The 23,432-nt window shown below is 38.4% G+C and overlaps 1 protein-coding gene across 1 annotated transcript; it reads right to left on the reverse strand.

Annotated features, from left to right (window-relative positions):
- Positions 1–215: 215 nt before the first annotated feature.
- On the reverse strand, positions 216–23,166 carry LOC113678803 (uncharacterized). Its single transcript, XM_027195710.2, has 17 exons — positions 22,781–23,166; positions 18,900–19,103; positions 16,982–18,492; positions 11,949–12,186; positions 11,135–11,434; positions 10,429–10,731; positions 9,776–10,099; positions 8,860–9,101; positions 8,194–8,338; positions 7,527–7,829; positions 6,641–7,033; positions 6,278–6,444; positions 5,582–5,730; positions 5,253–5,380; positions 4,103–4,491; positions 3,179–3,376; positions 216–2,634 (listed from the first exon to the last, which is right to left on the reverse strand). Exons 1-17 carry the CDS (start codon positions 22,899–22,901, stop codon positions 1,816–1,818), a joined length of 5,934 nt encoding a protein of 1,977 aa, XP_027051511.2. The 5' UTR covers positions 22,902–23,166; the 3' UTR covers positions 216–1,815.
- Between the last annotated feature and the right edge of the window lie 266 nt (positions 23,167–23,432).

Genomic DNA, 23,432 nt, shown 5'->3' on the forward strand with positions numbered 1-23,432 from the left:
AAAATTTACAGCATAATTTTCGGTATAATGCCGTTTTAAGAGGTGACGCTCAAAAGCATAATGTTAAAATTTTCGAGCATATTTAACCTGACTCTACTGGTCTGTGCTTATTGATGGCCGGGAGAATATCATTCCTTCGTTGGATTGAATCACTCGTGGATAAATATGTCTCGATTTTTTTCCTCTTTATCAAAGTCGTAAGCATCAGACAACAATTAGAAATGAGCAATTAAAACATTTATTTCATTTTGCCTTGTAAATAGAAAAGATTGAAAATGTGAATTTGAATACATTACTCGTCTTGAAAACGAGTTCATCGCTAAAAATAAACCTCCCTTGTGGTGTACATCTCACTTTACATAGCTCTGTTAAATTCCTCGCTATGGCCTACCTTCAAGAATCAAACAAACACTCAAGAGTGAGGTAGGATTCATCTTCCTTTTCCAAGCGGCTCAAGACATTTTTAGTTAATCAAGTAGGCTGAAGCACTAAATGTGTAACAGGTTATGTTGCGTGACATGATACGAAGAAAAACCTTCCGAGTCACGTCATTATGCCATTATTATTTTATTATTATTATTATTTATTATTCATTATGGAAAATGATTGTGGACACTTTCTGGTTGACTGATAAGTTACTGTCGGCTTAACAACTGATAATTTTTATGAGTACTATTACGCCAACAGGTAGCCCTAAATAATTTTTAAAAACCTAGTCCATGCTTTATGAATTATCAAATTTACAATAAACTTATTTGTACATTAAATTCTGAGCTATTTCAAAACTATGATGATGGCCGTTGACACTTCCACTCATTATATCTATCGCGGTAAGTTCATCTACTCTTACTGACGTCAGAAACGTTCTCCTCGACTAGATTTGCCAGCCAGTGAAATATTGACCGACAAGTAAGAAATAAAAAAACTCGTATGGCTCTGCCATACAGTTACAAATATTTTACTATAAAATCTAATACCAGCATATTTACATGGTTAAAGCACTTCATATCAATTTACTAAAACACTACACTTACAACTAACACAAATAAAAAATGTATACTTCGCTATTATTACTGGTAGAGCTTAAAAAACCCTAACTCTGTACCAATACTTCTGCAAAGTAAGTAGTTGCGCAAGCTTTTACACACTTGTAGAGAGGTTGTTTAAAAAAAGGAATGAAACACCTCTGGATCTGTAAAAATACTCGCATGCAAAGTTCTGTGAAGTTACAGCCCGGTTTTAAGCGCAGGCGCGTATCGTACAGTTTTTTACCAAAACGTAAAAAAAGGTCTCAAAGAAATAGTGATAAGTTTTAAGAACACTAAAAAGTGTTGTACTTCCCACGCATGCAATGTACGAAATTAAATACCATGCGAAGTTGACGAACGAGCTGATAATGCTTTCTCACTAACGCATGCAAAACTGTACAGCGGTGCATAGCATCATGAATATTACAAAGTCTAAAAGATTTACCGTAATTTGACATTAAATCTCGGCTAGATCCAAGATTTGCGTGCTTTTTCTGAGAGATTAATTCAAATATCAATTTATTTAAGTTATCACAAAGGAACAATGACTAATTCAACTTCATTCCCAGACTCTCTGTTCGTTCCGCCCCAAAAGCGACAAGTGCGATAGTAGAGACCCTAGAAACGAAGTTGTTGAAGAGAATCATATTCCAATAGGGATAAAACACCGCTTTTACCTGGTTTTACGTAGTCCCTGTACAACTCACTTTCAGTGATACATAAAAATGCAGTAACTCGACTGAACTATCAGAATAAAAAATAGAAACTATTTGCTTAAAAACTTTGCTTACGCCTCTGTGTCTCCAAAGTTTACTTTCTCATACACGTCGTCCTCTTGAACCACTATCTCCTCCGCTGGAGTATCGTAGGATCTTTGTTGAGTTCTTGGCGGCAAACACGGACGGCTGTCTTGCAATGCAGGAATAGTCGCGTATGTTGGATCCTCGTTGAAATTGTCTTGATCCCTTATCGGATTATCACTATAAAACGGGTTTTCAAAAGACGGTGGTACCTCGTTCTTTTTAAGCACGGCACTTTCTTCATCAGTTGCTTCTTTCTCGTCAGTTCTTTGACGTCTAAGCTTCTTTGTCTGAGATGCGTTCGATGCTCTCACTTTAGACCTTGCACCTTTCAAGTAAGCGTTTGCACCTTTTCCAAGCGCGCCATCGCCTTCTTGGTGATTATCTATGTCGTTCACAAAAGATTTTCGAACCGGTGGGGACTTTGCATAACACGGATTCGACGCCCCCATAGGGGAAATATCTTGAAGTTCCATGTAGGTGTTGTTAGTGTGCGACACTCGCGGCGGAGGGGACATCTCATAGCGGGGGTTCACTGAACCCTTAGGGGTTACATCTTTAGGATCCGCGTAGGTGTTCTTGGTGTGAGATACCCGCCTCGAAGGGGGCTTTTCATACTGGTGTTTTGAAGCTCCCCCGAGGGTGACATCCTTAGGTTCCGCGTAAGTGTGGTCTTCTTTATTCTTCTTTTTGGCCGCCGCTATCTCATCCTCTATGGGTGTATCAACCACCTTGGTGTAAATTGGATTGGATGCCTCGGCTCCGGCAGCATTGCCAGGACTACTGTACAGAGGATTGTTTGTCACCTGAAGAAAAGCAAGGCAAGATTAAACACATAAAAATTCCAGTAGGACTTTATTGGTCTTTTAACCGACAACTCATGGATTTCAAACGCACAGCTCTAATCCTTAATTCAACTCAACTTGGTATGATTTAGTTCAGAAGCTTATTTTTAAGTGAGAACAACAAAACGTACGGCCGATTAAGGCGAAGGAAAGTATTCCAAAAAAAAAGGACTCTGACAACTCGAAAAAAAAACAAACAAATAAACAAGCTACAACCTGAGGAGCGGGAAAACGCTAATGACCAAGTCGTGATTGGTTCTCGTTTTGCAGCTGATTGGTTGAGACGGTAGCACGAGTTTTCCTGACCAATCACAGAGCGAAGTAACGCAAAATCGATGCGATCCCGGATCACTTTCCACACTCAATTGAAAATGGTTCTAAACACTATCAATTGCATCACTTGAAGACAAAATACTCGAAGACTACTTAGAAATAATCGAATGACAGATTATTACGCCATGTGTTTCAGACAGTTTCATTAATCATAAATTCATCAAAATCTAACCTGGATATCGTTACGTTTGACAACAGAAGTGGGATCCAAATTGTTCCGTACCGATCCATCAGGTTCTTTCCTTAACTTCTCAGCCCATTCCTTTCTCGATGGTCCTGACGTTAGCGCATTTCTATTGTCGCCAAAAACTGGGTCGGAGAAGTCCAAGTCTTCCCTGCCTGACTGGAAACGGACGCTATCATGCTCGTTCTGTCAAATTAAAACGAGAATACGTCCAGAAGATGTTTGTGATTGGTTGGTTACAAATTTTAAAATTTTCTGTGAAACGAAAAAGGGAAAAAGCTTGATAGCGCAGTAATGATCTGATTCATTTTGATTCTATTAAACCTAAAAATATTAAAAATCCAAACTGACAGGGAGTAAACTAGCTGGCTATATACAAGGCGTGACCCATGACTCAAACCCTTGAGCTCAACACTGTAACCATTAAGCCACGCGACCTCATATTTCCTTGGGGGAGTGTTTCTTATCTGCTATAGGTTAAATACAGTGTAACAGACAGCTAGCCAATAACAGGTTTGCACCCATTGCGATACATCGAAAAGGCAACAAGGATATCAGATGCGACAGAGCAACAAGTACGGCGACACTAACACTGGAAAATCTCTGCCACGGCCGGGGCTGTCAATTTTTAACGTGTAATGTAAGTCAACTGTGACTCACACATTGACACTGAAACCTGTGCCCAGTAGTTCAAAGAGTGGATAACGCTATCCAACGGATAAATCACTATCCAGAGGATAACTGATAAGAAAAAGTACTGCGCTATCCATCGGATAGCGATTTATCCAGTTGAGAGCGTTATTTAACCTTTGAACAACCGGGGCCAGATCTGATAAGGACCACATTCACGTAACAAATGAACAAAAAAGCATAAGGACGAATCTTCCAAGTAAAAGGTTAAGACCGGTTTACCTTCGCCTTCTTGTATTTTCTTCTGTAGTAGAAGACAGCACCAAAAAGGATGGCAATAAGGAGAATTATGACCACCACAGCAATACCAGCAATTCCGCCTGACCCCAAGCTACTGGCAGATACGTTCACAGAGGGGTTTCCTATATTGGTGTTAAGACCTCCCTGGCAGGGCAGCCTGGCTAGTTGGAGTACGTCACAGCTTTCCACGCACTGCCGCACACTGTTGCTAAGTATTCTGCAAGCTTCGGAGGCCGGTAGAGGGGAAAATGCGTTCCTTGCATCTAGCGCTGCGATGATCAAAAGGCTCTGTCTTTGAGTACCTAGAGAGATTGTTCGAAGAATCTCCACGTAGAAATAATTTGAAAGCGCTCGTCGTTTTCTGTTGGTGACTGAAATATGACACAAGTAAGGTGACTGAGTACATTGACTCCCAGATACATTTGGCTTGAGGGAGCTATGTAACGGTATTTTGAGTAATACCGTTACATTACGTTGAGGGGATGAAAGGTCGCATAAATCACCGTTAGGCCCGACCTAGCTCAGTCAAATAAGGTCAAGTCTTGCGTGCCCAAGCATCCATTACTCCCACAATTATCTATTACTGTTTCCATAGCTTAAAGCCACAAAGGGTATTACTTACCCCTTCCCCACCCTTACCGTAAGTAAATCCTATCAGTTTACTGCTACAAATTTTGATTTCTAGCTGGGGAGGGTGGGGAGAGGCATTGTGTGAGTCGAGTGTTTAGTCAAAAGTCGTAACGCAGTCGGACCCGGCTGAGATTAAACTTTTGACCGTTTGATCCCAGCGGACAACAACTCACTGATTCCAGTGGTATAAAGGATGCATGACGCTTTCATACGGATAAATCGCTATCCAGCCGACAAGTGTTAACAAAATGTGTTGCACTATCCACCGGAAAGATATTTATCCAGTGCATGGGGTTACTCGACCTTCGAACAACTGGGCCCAGGCCATTAAGTCTCCTGCAACTTCTGTTCCTAAAGTTTATGTACCTCATGCGCTACATCATAAAAAAATAGTGTTGAGTGGTCATGCAATATGCCTGTTTTCTGCATGACCAACCCAAATAACTGCACGACATTGATTTCCATAAAATCTTAAAGCTGACTCTAATGTGATCATTCTTACCTTTGTTGGCATCATTTCTGTTCGCTTCCAATACGGTTACAATCTCTTTCTCCAGTTCTATCTTTCTCGGAGAAGATATTTCCGATTCGTTCACAAGGACTGGGATCTGGTACTGTGTCCCTATACACCTGCCAAAAGAAAGAAAAGGGGATTCAGAAACTCATATAAAATAAGAAAACCCTTAAACATTCCTTAAAATTAATTATTCTTTAAAGATTCTTCTCTATATTTGAACCAATACAAATCATTTCATTTGGTTCAATGTCAATCAACCCGATGCTTTCTTCTCAAGAAGCAAGCTATAAATACAAAATTTGTATATTACTTACCGGATGGAAGCTGAAATATAGGTCACGCACAATGTATCTCCCGTACAATCGCCACAAAGAGATACTTGCCGCTCACATAATGTCCCTGAAAATCCCACTGCACATTGGCAAGTAAACGATGCTATTCCATCCTGACATGTACCTCCGTTCTAAAGAGAGGAAAAAGAAACAAGAAAGAGAATCTATTAAAATCATATCAAGACTTCCCTATGGTCTGTAAACGCTATGTGTCAGGAGAGGTTTATCTTACTGTAATATCGCTTAATATCGCTGTCATATCGCATAAGAATAGATGATCATTAAGGGAACGAGAATGAGATGGCAAAGATTATTTAGAATCACTAACGTTGAATTAAAAAATTTAGGTTCAATATGTCCAGATGTGCAAAAACGTAACATCACTCCTTTGAAGGATCTTCGCTTAGCCTCATGCACTGCGCGCGTGTCCAGGGACCGAATCCGCCACTTTCATTGAAACGATCACTGCTTTTTGTCTTTGCTTGTGATTCTAAATTTAGGTTTATCCTTGCAAATTTATTTTCATTCCCTTTTAACGTAATCAGTGCTGTATTTCGATTCACTTTTATACTGCTTTGAACGCATAATCGTGAGAAAAGCTTTGTTCTCTTAGTAAGATACGCAAAACAGAGGCGCGATTGACTATAGGGACATTTGGTCGAAGGTCGCTTCACTCACCTGACACTCGATCCCTTGGCATTCATCTATGTTTTTCTCACAATGGAAACCTGTGTAACCGGACATGCACTGGCAGTTGTAGCCGTCAATCACGTCAAGACAGCTTCCACCGTTGTAACATAAAGGACAATCTTTGATGTTTGGGCAGACACCACTGCTGTTACAATCTAAGCATAAGGAAAGAAGAAAGCCGATAGTTTCAGGATATGCGTTAAATTGCGCCTGTGTAGTTAAGCTATCTTCATTAATTGTAAATTTACTTCATCCCTCGAAATCGTGTGTCTTGCTTTTACTAGGTAATTCAAATGTATTCACAACAATCAGAGTGGTATCCCAAGACACATTTCACATATCAAACTTTACCTGTGATAACAACTTGGAGTGATTTTCCTATGAAGTGAAGTGGTTTACTGACTTGATAACAGCTGAAGTGAACATGCACAGTTCCATTAGACTCTTTGAAGTCACTGTATTGCAATGGGACCTTGGTAATAAGGCGACCCCGATCATCGAGTCTAAACAATGCGCTCACGTTCCTCTGAAGCTGGGGAACGACCAAGTTGTTCTCAGGAGTGTCCACTTTACATTCATAATCAACATTCCTGCCGTAATCATTGCAGCAGCGTTGTTTACCACAAGAAAATAACGGTGATGATGAATCTTCGATATGTAACTGACCCACAGTAGTGCCCAATGGTTGATTTTCATGAACAGTGTGAGGATTCAAACAAATGTCCACTGGATGAGGTCTATCATCTAAAATCGAGGTAAAAAGGAAAAAAAAAGTTGAAAATTTTTATTAAAATAGGCACAAATGGCCACCTTAAACTATCAAAAACTTTAAGTGGCTCTGAACCATATTTACAGGTTGTTCTTAGCTTTTCAAGGAGATAAAGAGTAATGCGGTGATAGAAATTCAGCAAATAGGGTTCATAGCGCATGCTTTCAAAATGCAGACACGCACAGCTTTAATTAAAGATCTGTTTAGGAGGCTTTAGTTTTGCTAAGGTAGCTTTTCGTGTCAAAATAATGAAAACTTGTTGAGAAATAATTGCACATTGTTTTAATACCAATTCCAAGGAAAGAAAGTTAAAGTGTGGAAACAAGGATCCATCAAAGAATATCTGATTTCAATCGACAAATCCATTTTGAGCCTCTTTAATTGAATTTCTGAAAATCTTGATAAGCAAAAGTCCAGCTGGTTACACACAAAAAACTGTTTCTCAAAAATATATATTCATAATCTCACCTATAATTCTCACATAGAAGGATTTCCTGACTGGCGCAGACATGTTGCCTTTACTGATGATTGCAATTGGAATCAAAGCTTCCTCTGCGCTTGACACGTAAAAATCTAGACCATCCTTCTTAGCGACCACTAGCCTGTCTCCGATTATACTAAAAGGTAATTGTGCCTCATCTACGAGTTCATACACAAATGTTTCCCCTGGATTCTTGGTCATTGTTGTCAAGGTGCCAACCAAGGAACCACTGATGGCTGTGATGGACACTTCACTAGGTTGAAGTAAAATTTCATCTGTCGGCTGATACTCTGAGAAAAACACGAATAAAAAGTATACAACAACGAGTAAAAGGTATGCAACGTAAACAATAAAAAATTTTATCTTTGATAATAACCCTTTAACCCCTAAGAGAGTCTGGCTTCTAGTTTCTCCTTACAGTTCTTCCCTTGTGTCAAATGAAAAAGTTATGGGAATGAAGGAAATGATTACCAATTTGAGAAGCTTCCGATTATCAAACAAATTCTCCTTGTCAGTGCCATGGAAAGTATAAAAGGAGCAGTGTGGAGAATATGTTTTTAAAACGCTTGGGTGCAAAGGGTTGACAAGCACGATCTGGAAAACTTGACAAAATGCTGAGGGATAATCATTCACGACAATTTATTTGCATCATACCTGAAATAACAATGGTACAATTCAAGACAGCAGATAAAGGAGCGGTCTTGATGTACTTGTATCCCATGGGAGAGAAACTTGAAATAATGACGCCATCATCCTTTACTTCTACGCCTATTGTGAAATTTTGGGCTTGGGATATCTCCTGAAAAATTAAGACAATCGTCAAGGAAAAAGAAGAAATGAGAGGACACATGGGAAGGCGTTAACAACTACCACAAATGACGGATGTCAACTCTAATGAGAGACATTGAAATGTACATGATCCACCGAAAATAAGCACGAGTAAACGTGTACATTTAGTCGGCATAGATAATCACATGATTTCGAGTGCAATTTGGAATAAATAAGCACAAGTAAATTTTTTCAAAGACTAACAAAATTGCTCGAGCTCGTAAAGTTATTCAGTCTGGTTTGTTACTTCTTTGCACTGAGTTAACCCCCTCTTCTGCAGTGAATCACTTGAAATTGCATTTATCTTAACCAATCAGAACTGAGTACTTTTTTCATGTATCTTGTTATTAAGGAAAAAGGTGAGGTCCTTTTCGAATCAAGTGGCCCATCCAGCCGGAGCTTATTAAAGAGATAAACTGGTGTGTCCACATCAAGGGAGGAGGAATGCCGTAAAATCGTAATAACAGGATATCATTTGTACATCATACTCACTGCACTCTTGAAAAGACTATCAGTTTTTATTCCAAACGGCCAAGAATTTTGTTGAGGGCTCAAGGAGTATGTCAGTTGTTGTTTATTCCTGATGATTACACTCTGGTTTGAAGGGTCATTTTGGATGGCAATTTCGTTATCAGGATCATCTCCCTGTAGCATTGCAATCACAGCACCAATTGATGTCTTCATACTAATGATTATGGGTGCACTGCACAGTCCTGTTGGGGCCTCATTCACATCTGAAGAGAAATCATACCAAAAAAGAAAAATTTTTAACTGACTGCTGACAGGATTTCAGAATAAATAACTTCATGAGGGGTGTTTATGCAGAGAAGAAGAAGAAGGATTAAATCCAAATATATGCATAGACCCCAAAATTTAGAGTGATTATATCGAAGATCACCGGGATTAAAAAATAGAATTGTTTTTGTGAGTATACATGAAGTGTTTTCGACAGTTTATAAAGGAAACCACACAAAGTCAACCTCTTTGATAGATAGATCTATGAGGCTCGTTGGTAAACTTGGCCTGTGCCGTGCTCTCGGAAGGAGGAAACAAGTGAAAATAGCATGCGCGAAAACCGTTTCCCTGACAACCACGACTGCTGTTCGTCGTTCCCACACTCTCTGACTCGCCTGCATGGGCTGAAGGACTGGAAGAGAGTACGGTAACCTTCACTGGAATAACAGGTCAAATTTTTTTCCCGTTATTTTCACTGAAAGGCAGTCCCACAACTGAAAAACCATTTTCTCAAGAACTTGAAAGAGAAAATAGAGGCCAGTGGAAAAAAGGTTGTCCATTATAGAAAACCTGATCAATTGGTTTTCTTACTTTGAGGAACTTTACCAACAAACCTCGACCTTAGTTTCCTGCCTTACGTCCAAACATGTTAAGAGTTGATCGGCTAGCTTACCTTTGACAAAAATAGTAAACAACTGCGTCCTAAATAGACTGTCGGCCACAATGTCACTGCAGTTAATCCAAATATCCAAACTGTGGTGAGCTTCGAAATTCAGCCCACTTAGTGTTTTGAGGTTTAATGAAGCATCCACAGTGAAAAACTTGCTTGTCCTCCCAGAATCAAAATTTCCATTCACGACACGGTCGTGCACTGTACAACGATGCCGCTGACCAATGTCTGGGTCATCTACTGTAACTCTACCAACCAATGTATCGGGTTCATTCTCATATACAGAGGTGGCGCTCAAAGTGATATCTGATGGGGCCTCATTCACATCTAGAATTAAGAGACAAGTGAAAAATATTAGCACAGAAGGAAGCTACTATACCATGACAACCATACAATGTAATGACGGAGAAATTCTGTCTTGGTCACTCGTGAGAGTTAAGGGTTAACGGTGCGGGAATAAAGGCGGACGATGAAAAGGTGCTGCATAATAATCTACTATGCTAAATGGATTTTGATGAGAATATGGCTAACCTAAACTTGTGACAAAATCTATGCTTTGAGCTTCCAACAGCTCGATCAACTCAAGTGGATAAAACCAAATATACTAAAGAGAAAAAAAGTAAGTTATACCATAATGACCAAGCCTGTGCACTCACCCATAACTTTAATGGTAAACGTTTTTGCTATGAACATTCCATGACCATCAGAACAATTCAATTTAATACTGAAGTATTTAGTGGATGGCAGTTGAGCTGATTCGTAATCTGTCATAGTAGGTCCTGCAACCAGATTTGTGCCCACAACTCTGACACGCCCACCAGCGTCATCCAATAGTCTACAGGTAGGAAAGTCACCATCTTGGTCTGTCAGTATTATGGAACTAATGAGCACTCTTTCGGCGCTGTTCTCTTTCATTGATGGAGTTTCAAGAGAAAGGTTGCTGGGTGGATCATTGACATCTGTTGATGTGAGCACAAAGTGATTGGAAAGTGTTTGATTCAAGATGATGAGGTCGTAGGAAGCAAGGGTAAACAAAATCATCATAGTCGAATGTCAGAAGTAATCCATGAATATAAATATATTCAAAATATTTTAACTTTGGACACTTCCTTCCCTGAGTAGTTTCACAAACCTTAGAGGCAAAATTTATGTTTGTTTTGGCTTGGGCTTGTGCAGGCCTTTTGGCCTGAAAGGAGGATGGGGTTGGGAGGGTGGGGAGAAAAGAGAAAGAGATGGAGAGCAGAGACAGACTTAAGGTTTCCCAGGAAAAGCTTGCTTACCCACCTTTCGTCAGCCATCTTTTACAATAAAACGTGTGACACTCTCGGTTGAAAATCGAACATTCCCTAAAAAAGAACTTACCATTAATGGTTATCTTGAAGGTTTTCTCTACAAAAAGTCCTCCACCATCTGTAGCCCTTATAATGACCAAGACAATGGGATTCGTTTCATGATCCAAAGGACCATTTACGAGGAGCACTCTGTTCTTATCTCCTCCAATAGCAAATGGTACACCAACAGGTCCCATGATGGTGTAGGTGTGGACACCTCCAGGTTGGTCTGGATCCTCTGAGGAAAGGCTACCCACAGGAGTACCCAAGGGAGAGTTTTCATTCACATTTGTACTAGACAATGTCAGGTTGACAGGAGCCTCATTGACATCTGAAGAATATCACATGCATGATACATGGTTGGCTATACATTTGTATGAGTGTTAAGTGGTTGATAGGTGGGTAAACTGCTGAATGGGCTCATAAAACAGAGAAGATGGAACTGAAGGAAGAAAATGAAAGAGAGGAGGAGAAGAAGAGAGTTTGATGGTAGGGAAGGGAGGGATGGGAAGTAGGAGGGATGGAAAGGTGAAATCATATAACCAAGCAAAAACGGAATCAAGAAGGCAGAAGAAAATCGGAAGGTGGAGAAAGAGGAAGGAAGAGAAGCAGGATGGAAGGTGGGAAGGAGAGACATAAAGAGGGGCAGAGGGGCTAACAAGTGAATAAGCACATAAGAAAGCAAATGATTGACTGTACAAAAAATGGCATAAACAAAGAAACAAACCAAAGAACAAAAATAGACGCAAAACTATGAAAGAGAGACAGGTTCGGATGAAGAAGGAAATGAATGGAGAGAACGCAGAAAGAGAAGAAGGTGATTGGAACAACCATTCACCACTCACCTTTCACTGATAAAACAAAGCTAGCTGACAGTGACTTGGGTGGATGCCCAGTATCAGTACATATCACAGTAAATGAAAGAGTTTTCATGTTCTCATAATCAATCTGTTGGGCTCCCTTCACTTTCAACACAAGTTGTGTGCTAATAATGAAATAACTTTCATCCCTGGGCTGGCTGACGCTAAATAAACATTTGTGATACTGATGTGATGGTGACTTGGCATTGTCTGGGTCAGTGACCTAAGGAAAAGCAAATAAAACAATCATTATAAATCAATATTTAAGGCTCTGGTATGTAAGATCTTTCTGTGAAAGATTACATGGCACTAAGTACTATCATTCACAAGTACCCTCATTGTCCTCAGGATGTACATAACAACTCAGTAAATGCAGATAGAAAGGTTGTGACTGTATACTGCTATTTAAGTCTTGATCAGGCTTACTGGTTATATGAAACCTTTACAGCACAATGCTTCCATGTAATTGGTCAGTATTCAACAGCCGTGCTTGTTACATGCGCCTTCTCTATACTTAACCTATGGCATTTCATGATTTATTCAATCAAAGTGCTCTGTGAGCAAACTCGTGAATTGACACATGATTTTTGAAATTATGTTTAATGTTATCTGGTTTAGGGAATTTTGTGGTTGATTGTCATCTAGAGTACGAGCAGTAGTTCAGTGTTCGCTAATGTAGCAAAGAAACAAAGTAACGTTGGGACAAGAAGGCATTACAATTGAAATGATCATGCTATTACATTTAACAAGGTGGATGATGTAATGTGTTTTAAACGTCTATCATTTTTGTTTCTGGTTCAAAAGAAAAGGTTGGAAGTAAATGTGGGTGAAAAGTGAAATTTACTGTCTTTCGTTGTAAATATTAGAAAGTCAAGGCAATACTGTCTTAATGAAAACATTAACGATTCCCTCTTTATCAAATGAGACAAACGGGAACGAGTTTTGAGTGATATAACTAAGCCAAGCCTGCCACCGTCATTTTAGGAAAGCACACTCCGACATCCGTCAGAAGGAGGTCATCTCGGGTAGATTTCCGATTACGAAATCCGAGCTCGCCCGATGTTGTCTTCGTGATGAAGGCCCTACACGTGCTTCGTTTTCGCTCATGACTTCGTATTAGGCGTAAGATAGTGCTTTTTTTTTTGTTGCTTACCTTCATTACAGACTCCACAAAATTTTTGCGATGCCTCCTTTTCACGGATGACCGATTACAACTACAACATAGTAACACCTCCACGAAATCTGTCAAAAGGAGGATTTTAAAACACCGGAAATGGAGAGGAAAGATAAATGATACGGTCGATTGACTCCCAGACAATTGAATGGTCCAAACTAGCAAAGGCGGGAAATTTGTCATCATGCGAGATATCAAAGTATCTGTTTGCTCACTCAATTCGTATTCAGCGTTCGGCCGTATTCCAATCGATAATTTCGCTTTCTGAACAAAATTTCCAATTCTATGATGGCACGTAAATTAACTTGTCAAGAAGTGAGTTCATTGTTTGAGAGAAAGTTGTCTGAAAGGTGAGGTCTCTCCTGAAGTCTACTATGAAAAAGAATTCGCGCAGGATGAAAAAAAAGAAAGTAGACTATAAAAGGCTGCCAGTATCTCAGAAGAAAAATCCTTTCACTGGACGTGTAGGGGAAAGAGGAAACAACATGAAAAGGGGGTATAACGTCAGCTTAAACGATATAGAACGCCAGCCTGCCAAACAGCCGAAACTCGCACACATCAAGAATGCCAACTCAAGCGCTGAGGCTCAAATAAACATAAACCCATAAAAAAATTCAAACGCCAATCAAACTGTAAAGGCAAGCACCCCTTACACACCAAACACGACCACATGCATCACCAACACCGCAAACGCAAACACCATCTCCTCCATTAACACAACCTCGAGCACGACCAGCACTGCAAACACATGCATCATCCTTACAGTAAACGCGACAACGAACACAAACCTGGCCCAGCAAAATAAAAAAGATGGTGAAGTAGAATTTGTAAAGACCTCTCACAGAAGCGCCTCAAAGGCCGGTAAATTCCATCTCTCGGAACAGGACATAAGCACCACTTCAACTGGAGACTGGCTCACCGACCACTCAGTCTGTTCTGAGGGAACAGTTCCCTCACGCAAGAGGATTGGAAAATACAACTTTGGGGCCTATTTTTAATTTTTCTGTTCAAAAAGGCCAATTTTCATAAATCCTGAATACTGGCAGCCATCATTGGGTGTTGGTATCTACTGTAGGATGCTACACTCCTTCTGTAGTTTATCTGTACGACAGCCTGTTTTCGGGAAGAATTGCAGCCCTCGTGCAGAAACAGATTGCATCAATTATATACGACGAAGGAACCAGTTTTAAGGTCATTGTACCAAATGTGCAACACCAGAACAATTCCGATGACTGTGGAGTTTATGCTATTGCTTTTCTGGTTTCGCTACTACATGGCCTCAATCCTTCTAATCTGACATTTGACAGGAAGCTGATAAGACAACATCTTTTAAAGAGCCTGGAGAGTGGATCATTCGACCTCTTTCCCCTCTCTAAAGTACCCGAGTGTCGAGACAGGAGGCCACTTTTTGTTCAAGAGGTCTCGGTAATGTGCGAGTGTAGAATGCCGAGGGAAGAGTCAGACTCGAAGTCTCCTTCTCGTTGTGTGAAATTTTGTAGCTGCAAGGAGTTTTTTCACAGGAAATGCATTTCAACAATTATTTTGGAAGATTCAAGTGCAAACTGGCGTTGTCCAAACTGCGAAAGAGCCCTTAAGCAGGAAGAGAAAAATAACCATTAATTTAACATGTAGTATTAAAAACTGATTCTCAGAACTTCCCATTAATTGTTTATTAAGATAATCGTCGAAGTGAAATATATATGTGTAGTAATTTTTTATCTATGTAGAAGTCAGCTAAAAGAATTTTTCAAATGTATTCATGAGAAACTGTTTCTTATAGATCTTTCCCTAAGTACGCTCTTGCGTTTAGAATTGAAAATCCTCATCTAAATATTGTAAAAAATATTATCGTAGAATATTTTCAATGATGATCATGGCACAACGCAGATAGAGAAAATATAATAGGTGAGACAAATCACGGATTATCCTTGTCGACAAAAGTAATATCGCCTGCTTTATTATATTCAAACTTAATCTCCGTCCAATCGAGGTAATGTACAATTTTTTTTATCAATTACCATATTAGAAATAACAATATATCGTAACTGCGTTAAATTTATTTCATCAGAAATCCAGAAAATTTCCGGTGTTTTAAAATCTCCTTTTGACAGATTTCGTGAAGATGTCATTACGTTGTAGTTGTGATCGGCCATCCGTGAAAAGTAGGCGTCAAATGTATTTTGTGGAATCTGTCATATAGGTTAGCAACGGAAAAAAATGCAAATATCTTAACGCTAATACAAAGTCATGAGCGAAAACGAAGTAAGTGTTCCTTTCTACTCTAATTTGCGGCTCTAAAATGCGAAATAGGGCCTTCATGAAAACATCGGGCGAGCTCGGATTTCGTCATAAGATATCTACCCGAGATGACCTCTGGTGTTGTAACATCCTCCTTTTGATAGATTTCGTGGAGGTGTTACTATGTTGTAGTTGTAATCGGCCATCCGTGAAAAGGAGGCATCGCAAAAATTTATTGGTGTCTGTAATATAGGTAAGCAACGGAAAAAAAATGCAAATATCTTAAGGCTAATACGAAGTCATGAGCGAAAACGAAGCACGTGTTCGTTTCTACTCTGTTTTGCGGGTCTAATATGCTAAATAGGGCCTTCATCACGAAGACAACATCGGGCGAGCTCGGATTTCGTAATCGGAAATCTACCCGAGATGACCTCCTTCTGACGGATGTCGGAGTGTGCTTTCCGTCATTTTAGATCTCCGCCTGGGTAGATTTACGTCACGTGCTAGGCAACGTATAATCAATAACAAGATAGAATTTCATTTCAGGCCTATTTATCAATTTTGTGGTGTGTAATTTTCGCATTTTAGTACGTTGTATATATGTTGAATCTTCAAATTGTCTTGAAACTTACAAGAAATTTGTTCTTTAAAAATTCACTGAAAATCGGTAGCTAAAATTGTTTGTCTAAGTGTTATTTGATTTTCGTGTTAACTTGTTATTTAGTCAGTCGCCGGCATCTTTTGTTGCTTCACACAGGAAAAACACATGCGACGAAACGTAATGATCAATTTTGTCCTCAATCTCACGCTATAACAGAAAAAGCTTTTGAACATCTGTAAACTCCGAGCGCTTCGCAGTAAGTGATATTTTCAATGAATCTTCGGATTGTTTTCAAGTTCAAGGATTGTAAATTACAATTTTATGAAAACCGAAGGTTGTTGTTATTTCAGTGTGAATCCTTGAATGCTTGCCAGTCGCTGGCGCCGCTTGTTGAAACTAAAACGAAAAAAAAACTCTTTTAAGATTATCATTGGCTTCTTTTTCACCCCACCACTATTCTTAGCAACAAAGGTCGCCATTTCGTCTGTTTATTGCTCGCCAAAAACTATCAAATGTACTCAAAAGCCTAAAATCTAAAAAAAGTTTACAGGAATCGACCAATCGAGCGAGCGAATGCTATTCCCCACATCGTACCTATAACTCGCTCTTGCGCATGCGCGCAATTCACGAGTTAAAAATGACTGCAAAGTAAAATTCACTTTACTACTACATAAACAAAATTGTTCTAAAGGTACTTGACAAACGCAACTAAGCTGTGAGCACCAAGAAGTTAAGGACATCATAAGACTGAGAACTGATTATGATTATGCTCTACATGTAAAATGGGGTATGAAAAAGGGCAATGCCCATGATCCATGGAATTGACTTCTGCAAAATGTCATATCATCTCCAAAGCAAGACAAAACCTTACAATCAAGTCACCATTGTACTTTGTTTGCAGATATAGATCCTCTGTTTGATGTTCCACAGTTGTTAAAGTGCAAAATATGACAGCCAATTATAAAAAAAAAAAAACAACAACAACAACAGCAAAGGAAGACATACCACAAACTGTCCAATGACTGTCCCAGCGACAGAATTTTCCAACACACTGTGTGACCCTGTCAGATTGATAGCTATTGGAGCCTCATTATCATCAATAATTTCAATGTTGAAAGTCTTGAACACCTGTGTTTGAGAATCATTAGCTTTGACGCTCAGCTTGTACCATGATTTCTCCTCATAATTCAAAGGAGCTTTTACTGTGACATTCACTTTGCACTCTTTCTCTGTTCCTTGCCCATTATATGCACACTGGACATTAGCTATGTCAAATTTATTCAATGTCATTACATCTGATTGGCTGACGTCAAAGGAGATGTCATCACCATCCTTGTCAATTGCAACAAGTTGACCCACAGTTGTGTTCACAGGAGCTGTTTCATGCACAGTGGAACTTGTCAGCATTAAAGCTTGTGGGACATCATTGACATTTATCACATTTATAATGAAATCTTCTGTGGTTTGTTCTATTGGGTTTCCAAAGTCTGAACATCTAACAGTTATCTTGTTCAATCCTGGTAACAAATTCTGGGCAACTATAATCTTATTCACAGTCATACCAAATTTTCCACTTGCATCGTTAATTAACTCCCACTTAAAGTTTGAATGGAGATGAGTGTTTGGTGGGTCGTCTCCATCTACTGCTGTCAGCTCTCCTATCACTCTTCCTATAGTTGCATTCTCAAAGACAACAGAATTTGACAATGTGACTTGCTTGGGAGGATCATTCACATTCTGTATTGTGATCTGAAAAGTCTTCTCCAGCCACATGGGAGGCATTCCATCATCTGTCACTCTTATTTTTACTGCTAAATAATGGCCTTGGCTTAAAGACACATTCCCATTTAAAACTGGATTGTCCCATATGTTTATCAATTTATCTCCTTGAGCCACAAGAAGCTCATTGGGTTGTTGAACTGTATACATAAAAGTCTGTCCTGGCTGTGCATCATGGGAACTTAAAGTTCCAATAATGGTGTTTATAGGTGCATGTTCTAAAAGAACAGTCCCATTTAGCAGTAAGTCTCTAGGAGGATCATTTGTACGTCTGCAATAGTAATCGCTAATATCACTATCCAGTACATCCCAGACATTTGAGGTCTGCCATTTTCGCGTTTTCTGGCAAGTTAGAGTGGAAGTCACTGAAGAGAAGTCAACTTTAGAATAATCCTCACCAAATTTTTTGTTTGGCTGTGTAAAAATCTTTGCAAGTGCATAGTTCTGAGAACAGGTTAAAGAACATTGTTCATTATAAGTTGTTCCTTGCAAACAGTCAATGTTAACTTGGTGACAAACTGAAGAGATGTGGTCACTGTAAGAATCTTGTGGGCATGAATTGAAAAGTGAGGCAGGGCTGTTACAATCAAAGGCATGACATGTTTTGTGATCACTGGTAAGATAATATCCAGAAGGGCACTCGCATTCATACCAGCCAGCATGGTTTATACAGATGTGACTGCATGGACCCTTGCCACTATTTGGTGTACACTCATCGATGTCATGACATTTGCTACCTATCAACATTTAAAAGAAAAAAAAAATGTAAAAACTAATAACATAAGTATGTTTAAGGAATCAACAACAAATTTTTGTCATTTACTTCTTTGTGCTTAGCCCTTCACACCCTGACATGAGTATGCATATTCTCCATACTGTTCTCTGCATCTGGTACTTTGTGTTTGCTACATTTTCTGTAAGGTACTGACAATAAGAATTTACTTAATGATCAAGGACTTCTTTCAATGGGGATCACACCCTCTTGACAACACCTTAATTTGTTAACTGTGAAGTCTACTTCAGCAGACAATACAAGCCTTACTAATCCTCACTATAATGCATTAAGTCCACTTAATGCACAAGTGCATGAAGACACAATTTAAATAAGCTGGGGAAAAACAAAGGCAAAAATTTGAGTCTGTACCTGATTTTGTGTAGCCGGATTGACAAGAGCAGAACCCATTGTTACAATAATGATCACATCCTCCATTGATTATACCACATGATCTTTGTTCAGACAAATGATCATAACATGTGCCTCCCCAGCTAGCAGCAGTTGTGACGGTACGTGTCCTTGTTTGGGTTCCAATGTGGCACTGCTGTGAACAGGTGCTCCATGAGCTCCATCCTGTTAAAAAAATTAATTTTATTTCATTTGTCTTCAATTTCAACCACTTGTATTAATGTTTTAATCATTTCTTTCTTAGAAAATGCCTAACAAAATGAGAATTGTCTCATGACAAAACATTTGCTAGGAAATCAAGAGAGAAGATTCTGCTACATTTTCTGAGTGTTTGCAAGAAAGTTCATCACTGACAACCTGAGTAGCACATTAAGCAACTTTTGCAGATAATAAGCCCTTTGCCCTGGACATGTAACTTTAGTTTGCAATTTCCCCATAGTGTTCTCTGTACATTTCCTATGTTACTTCTAAGGAGAATTTGTCTAACAATCAAGAGTGGGGGGGTATTGTTGGGAGAAATTAGGAGCTTGCCACTCTTAGGGGCTAAAGGACTCATGATAGAAGATGCTGGTCCATCACAGGAGCACTGTAAGCCACATACCATTTTAATTAACATGCTTTTAGAAAAGTTTTTTATAAGCATTAATTAAATCATATAACCCTTGTAGAGACAATCTCTGAGAGAGTGAGGTGTATGACTGAATTTCATTGTTTGACAGCTGACAAAATGCAGCTCTTGATAAGTCTCTAAAATTGAAAAAATGACTGCTTCTTCGGGCCTGTCCACTGTACTACTTGTAATATGTTCCATATTCTACATCACTTCCAGATACAATGAGCATTACAAATATTACCACAATTGAATCAGGGTATATTTACAGTAATGCTAAAATGCAATACATCAAAGTGTATGAAGAAGATGCAAAGGTTCACTAGTGCTGCTAATCAAACAGAAAATTTGAAAGTAGAAATCTTAACTTATTTCTTTAAAAATTCCACAAATTGAAATTCATAACGAATTAAAACTTTAAAACAATAGCAACCAGCATGAGGAAAACACTTTCTTTACTTTCCTTGCTTTATGATCATGCTTCATTCTTCTTTGCCATAAATTTGATTGTCAAGTTACAAGAGTGTTACCAAATAAAAGGACTTGGGCTAAAGATGGTGAGGAGGCTCATGAGAAAGCAAAGGGCTTTTTAAAAAGATGAGCTCCCTCAAGCAAATATAATAATCACAGATTATTAAGATTGAATGATGAAAAACCACTAGCAGAGCAGAATTGAGAAGCGCTAAAAATTTCATTTTAACTTTCTTATTTGTTTAAAGCATAATATGCCTACACAATTAATAACATTAAAAAAACTTTTGGCTGCATTAAAATTACAACATCTGACACATACAAAGGCTCTAAAAATACTACTATTTAAATTCTGATCTGTTCAATTTTTTTCCTCTGAAAATATTTGTAAAAGATTTAAATGAAACCAAACTTACAAAAATTCTATTTTTCTTCTGAACATGTACACCCATGAGCATGTTTGTAGAAATAATTGGTTCTTCAAATTTTTACTCAACATGGGAAAAGAGTTTAAGCTGCTAACTGCATAGAATATATAACTTGATGCCTATTAGGCCATGATCTAATTAGCAAATCATTCCATTGAAACAAAACAAGGTTCTTTTAAATTCTTACACTTCATTGCTTTCATTGTCCACAAAAACAAAGGAGTTTCCTGTATGCCTCTTGTTCAACATTTGTAATAGCTTGCTGCTATAAATGAAACAAAAGCTACAACTTGGACATCTTTATAGATTTGTAAAAATTTGTAGACCAGTCAAAGGGTAAATAATTGCATTAAACCAAGGTCTGTAAATTGTAAGAAAATTGACAACTTCTGAGTTGTTATTCAACATAAAACAACCCCTCCAAAAATAACACACAATGAATGTGACACAACGATTAATATATAAATTAGTGTTATTTATCTACCTTTTAAAATGGATGATTCATTTTTTTAGCTATTCTTCAAAGAAGATTGACTATCATTATAACTCATTTCTTTTTAAGTGTGGTATATTTGCAATGATGCTGTGATGAGAAAATGCAATATTTTACGCCCACACAGGATGACGTGTGCAACATTACATAACTGCTTATTGCTTAATGTAAACAAAACATCAAATTTACTTGATTTCCTTATGCATTCAAGATAATTTACTTTTACATTTTTCTTTTATACATTTATGGCATGTTAATGAGAGTGAGCAAAAATTTATATTTCAGTAATCCATTTGAAGTTGTACAAAACGATATTGACCTGTTTTGACAACCTCATCAAAACAAGATATATTGTTTCAAACCACAATGAAGATCTTAGTTCTGTACAGACGTCATACGTATATTTACTAGGGAAAGAACAAAGAATAATAAAGATTAAATCCTGAGATCTATAAAAATATTGCAAATTTAAGGAAAATTCTTTGTCATTTACAAGGAAACACAAATATATGCTCTTAAAAATGAAATCCAAATACTGGTAAGAGCACTAAAAAAGTTCTTGTTAATTACTTCATTTGCTATTATTAGCTAATGAAAACAAAAACACTCCAAAGAGTTTGTGAATTGTCATGCAAGCTCTATTGTCAGGTATCTAATTTTCAACTTGCTATGTGGAGGCTAAAATTATTGTAAGCAACATATGTGTCTTGTTGCTTTTCTTGCATTTCAGAGAGTAATTATATATTAATCAAAAAACAAAAACAACATTGTAATTACCAAAAATAAATGAGCATTCTGCATTGTCACTTTCAAGTGACGGGTCATTCAGTATGCAAATATACAACTATGGCTTTTGCTCCGTGTCCACCATAGCAAAGGTTGACACTTCAACAGGGTACAGGGAAGTAAAGCTCTAGCTTGTGTGACAAATTGCAACAAATTTAAAACCAAAAGTTACACTTTTCCCTCAAATAAGAGAGAAGTAACAGTTCATTACCTGCACAAGAACGCTAAATTTATTTTAATAACCAGAAAGGTCTCGTCAATTCTTTACCAATTCCCTTCACATCGATTGATGCCACCAAAATCTCTCAAGGGTCTCCACATTTAATAGTTTCATGAGTGAAAAAGAGTTAGGTACTAGGTTAGAGTTATGGCCAATCAGAGCACGCATACTCCCTCAAAACCTTCCCAAACCAACCAGTTTTTCCAACTGTAGATATTTTTTAAAAGCATTTGACAAACCTCATTAAACTAAGCGGCTAACTGATGATAAATAACATGACATAACGACTAGCGCCGTCAAATAGAACGAAATTGGACCTTAGACAATAACTAAATGTTCCGCTTAGCCAGAGAGGAAGATCCCCAAAAAAAACCTTCCGTGACGAATGATATGCCGACAGGAAGAAGAATTGCAATCATCCGTACGGTTACGTTGATTTTAGTCCAAAAACTTATACAAGGAAGAATCTGCTCTTGCAAGCCGTTACAAGTCGCGCCAGCTTCCAAAAGCTTTAACAAGAAATGTACTCAGAGAATCCCAAAATTTTGCTTGAACTTTTCAAACTCGTCTAACTTCACGTTGCATCGATTGGGAAAAATTTAAACTTAAAAGAGTTGTACAGCAAAACATTTTGATAGAGTTTAAAACAAGTTTTAAAAACTATTAAACTCTTAAGTTAAGCGGTTTATGATCGCTTTGTCGATAAAAGTAGCCTGAACGGTTTAATGCGGTCGTTAGATAAAGGAAGTATTTCTCAAAGAACATGGATCAAACCATTGATAATATGATGACGGGCATAAATTAAGTACGTATGTTTTCTTTCGTTTTACTCACCGGAGACAACGCAGTTTTGAGGCGGGGGTGGTGTCCATCGCCTCCTCCGTCTTCTTCTCCATGCCTCGCCTTCCGTGATTAACACCAAAATCAACAGGGGAATGATAAATCGTCGCTGCATCTTGCTGATGTTTCGCGATGGGACGACTTGGTTGCGAGAAAACCGATCTCTCCAACGCGTGCCGCGGAAATTTTTGGCAGTTGTCGGGTTCTAAAAGGTTCGCAGCTGGATCAATCTTGACTTAAATTGTCAAGTTTCGGTGTACATAATACCTCAACAGCCAAACGTAATTTCTGGATAATTGATTCTCGTCGAGACCTGTACTCATTAGTAAACTACGCAGTTTAATCATGAACTCAGTAAGGAGGTCAATTAGCAATCGTTTGACGTCATAGTACGTAGTACTATTGTGACGAAAATGATACGTCTAGGGGTGAGATAAGTATAGAATTAGGACAAAAATAACATTTTTCCGGGTTTAAAAATATAAGAAAGAGAGAAAATTTCGATTGAAATCTTCACTTTATAGTAAATTAATCATAAATAAAACCAACTTTAGTAAAAATGGCGATTTACTGATAATCTTTTGATCAAACAATGTATGTTACCCACTGTATACCCCCAAGTACAAACATAGAGAGCGTCACGTCA

Source organism: Pocillopora damicornis, chromosome 8, assembly GCF_964200805.1.
Source record: "Pocillopora damicornis chromosome 8, jaPocDami1.2, whole genome shotgun sequence".
In the NCBI taxonomy this organism is placed as follows: domain Eukaryota; kingdom Metazoa; phylum Cnidaria; class Anthozoa; order Scleractinia; family Pocilloporidae; genus Pocillopora; species Pocillopora damicornis.

Bases quoted from the DNA above. Each gene is read 5' to 3' on its own strand.
- LOC113678803 (XM_027195710.2), bottom strand. From the start codon at position 22,901: ATGCAGCGACGATTTATCATTCCCCTGTTGATTTTGGTGTTAATCACG. The intron at 7,830-8,193 runs GTATGATGCAAA...TGTTTTTCTCAG, and splicing joins TTGTACCATTGTTATTTCAG to AGTATCAGCCGACAGATGAA. The intron at 3,377-4,102 runs GTAAACCGGTCT...TTAATTTGACAG, and splicing joins GAAAATACAAGAAGGCGAAG to AACGAGCATGATAGCGTCCG.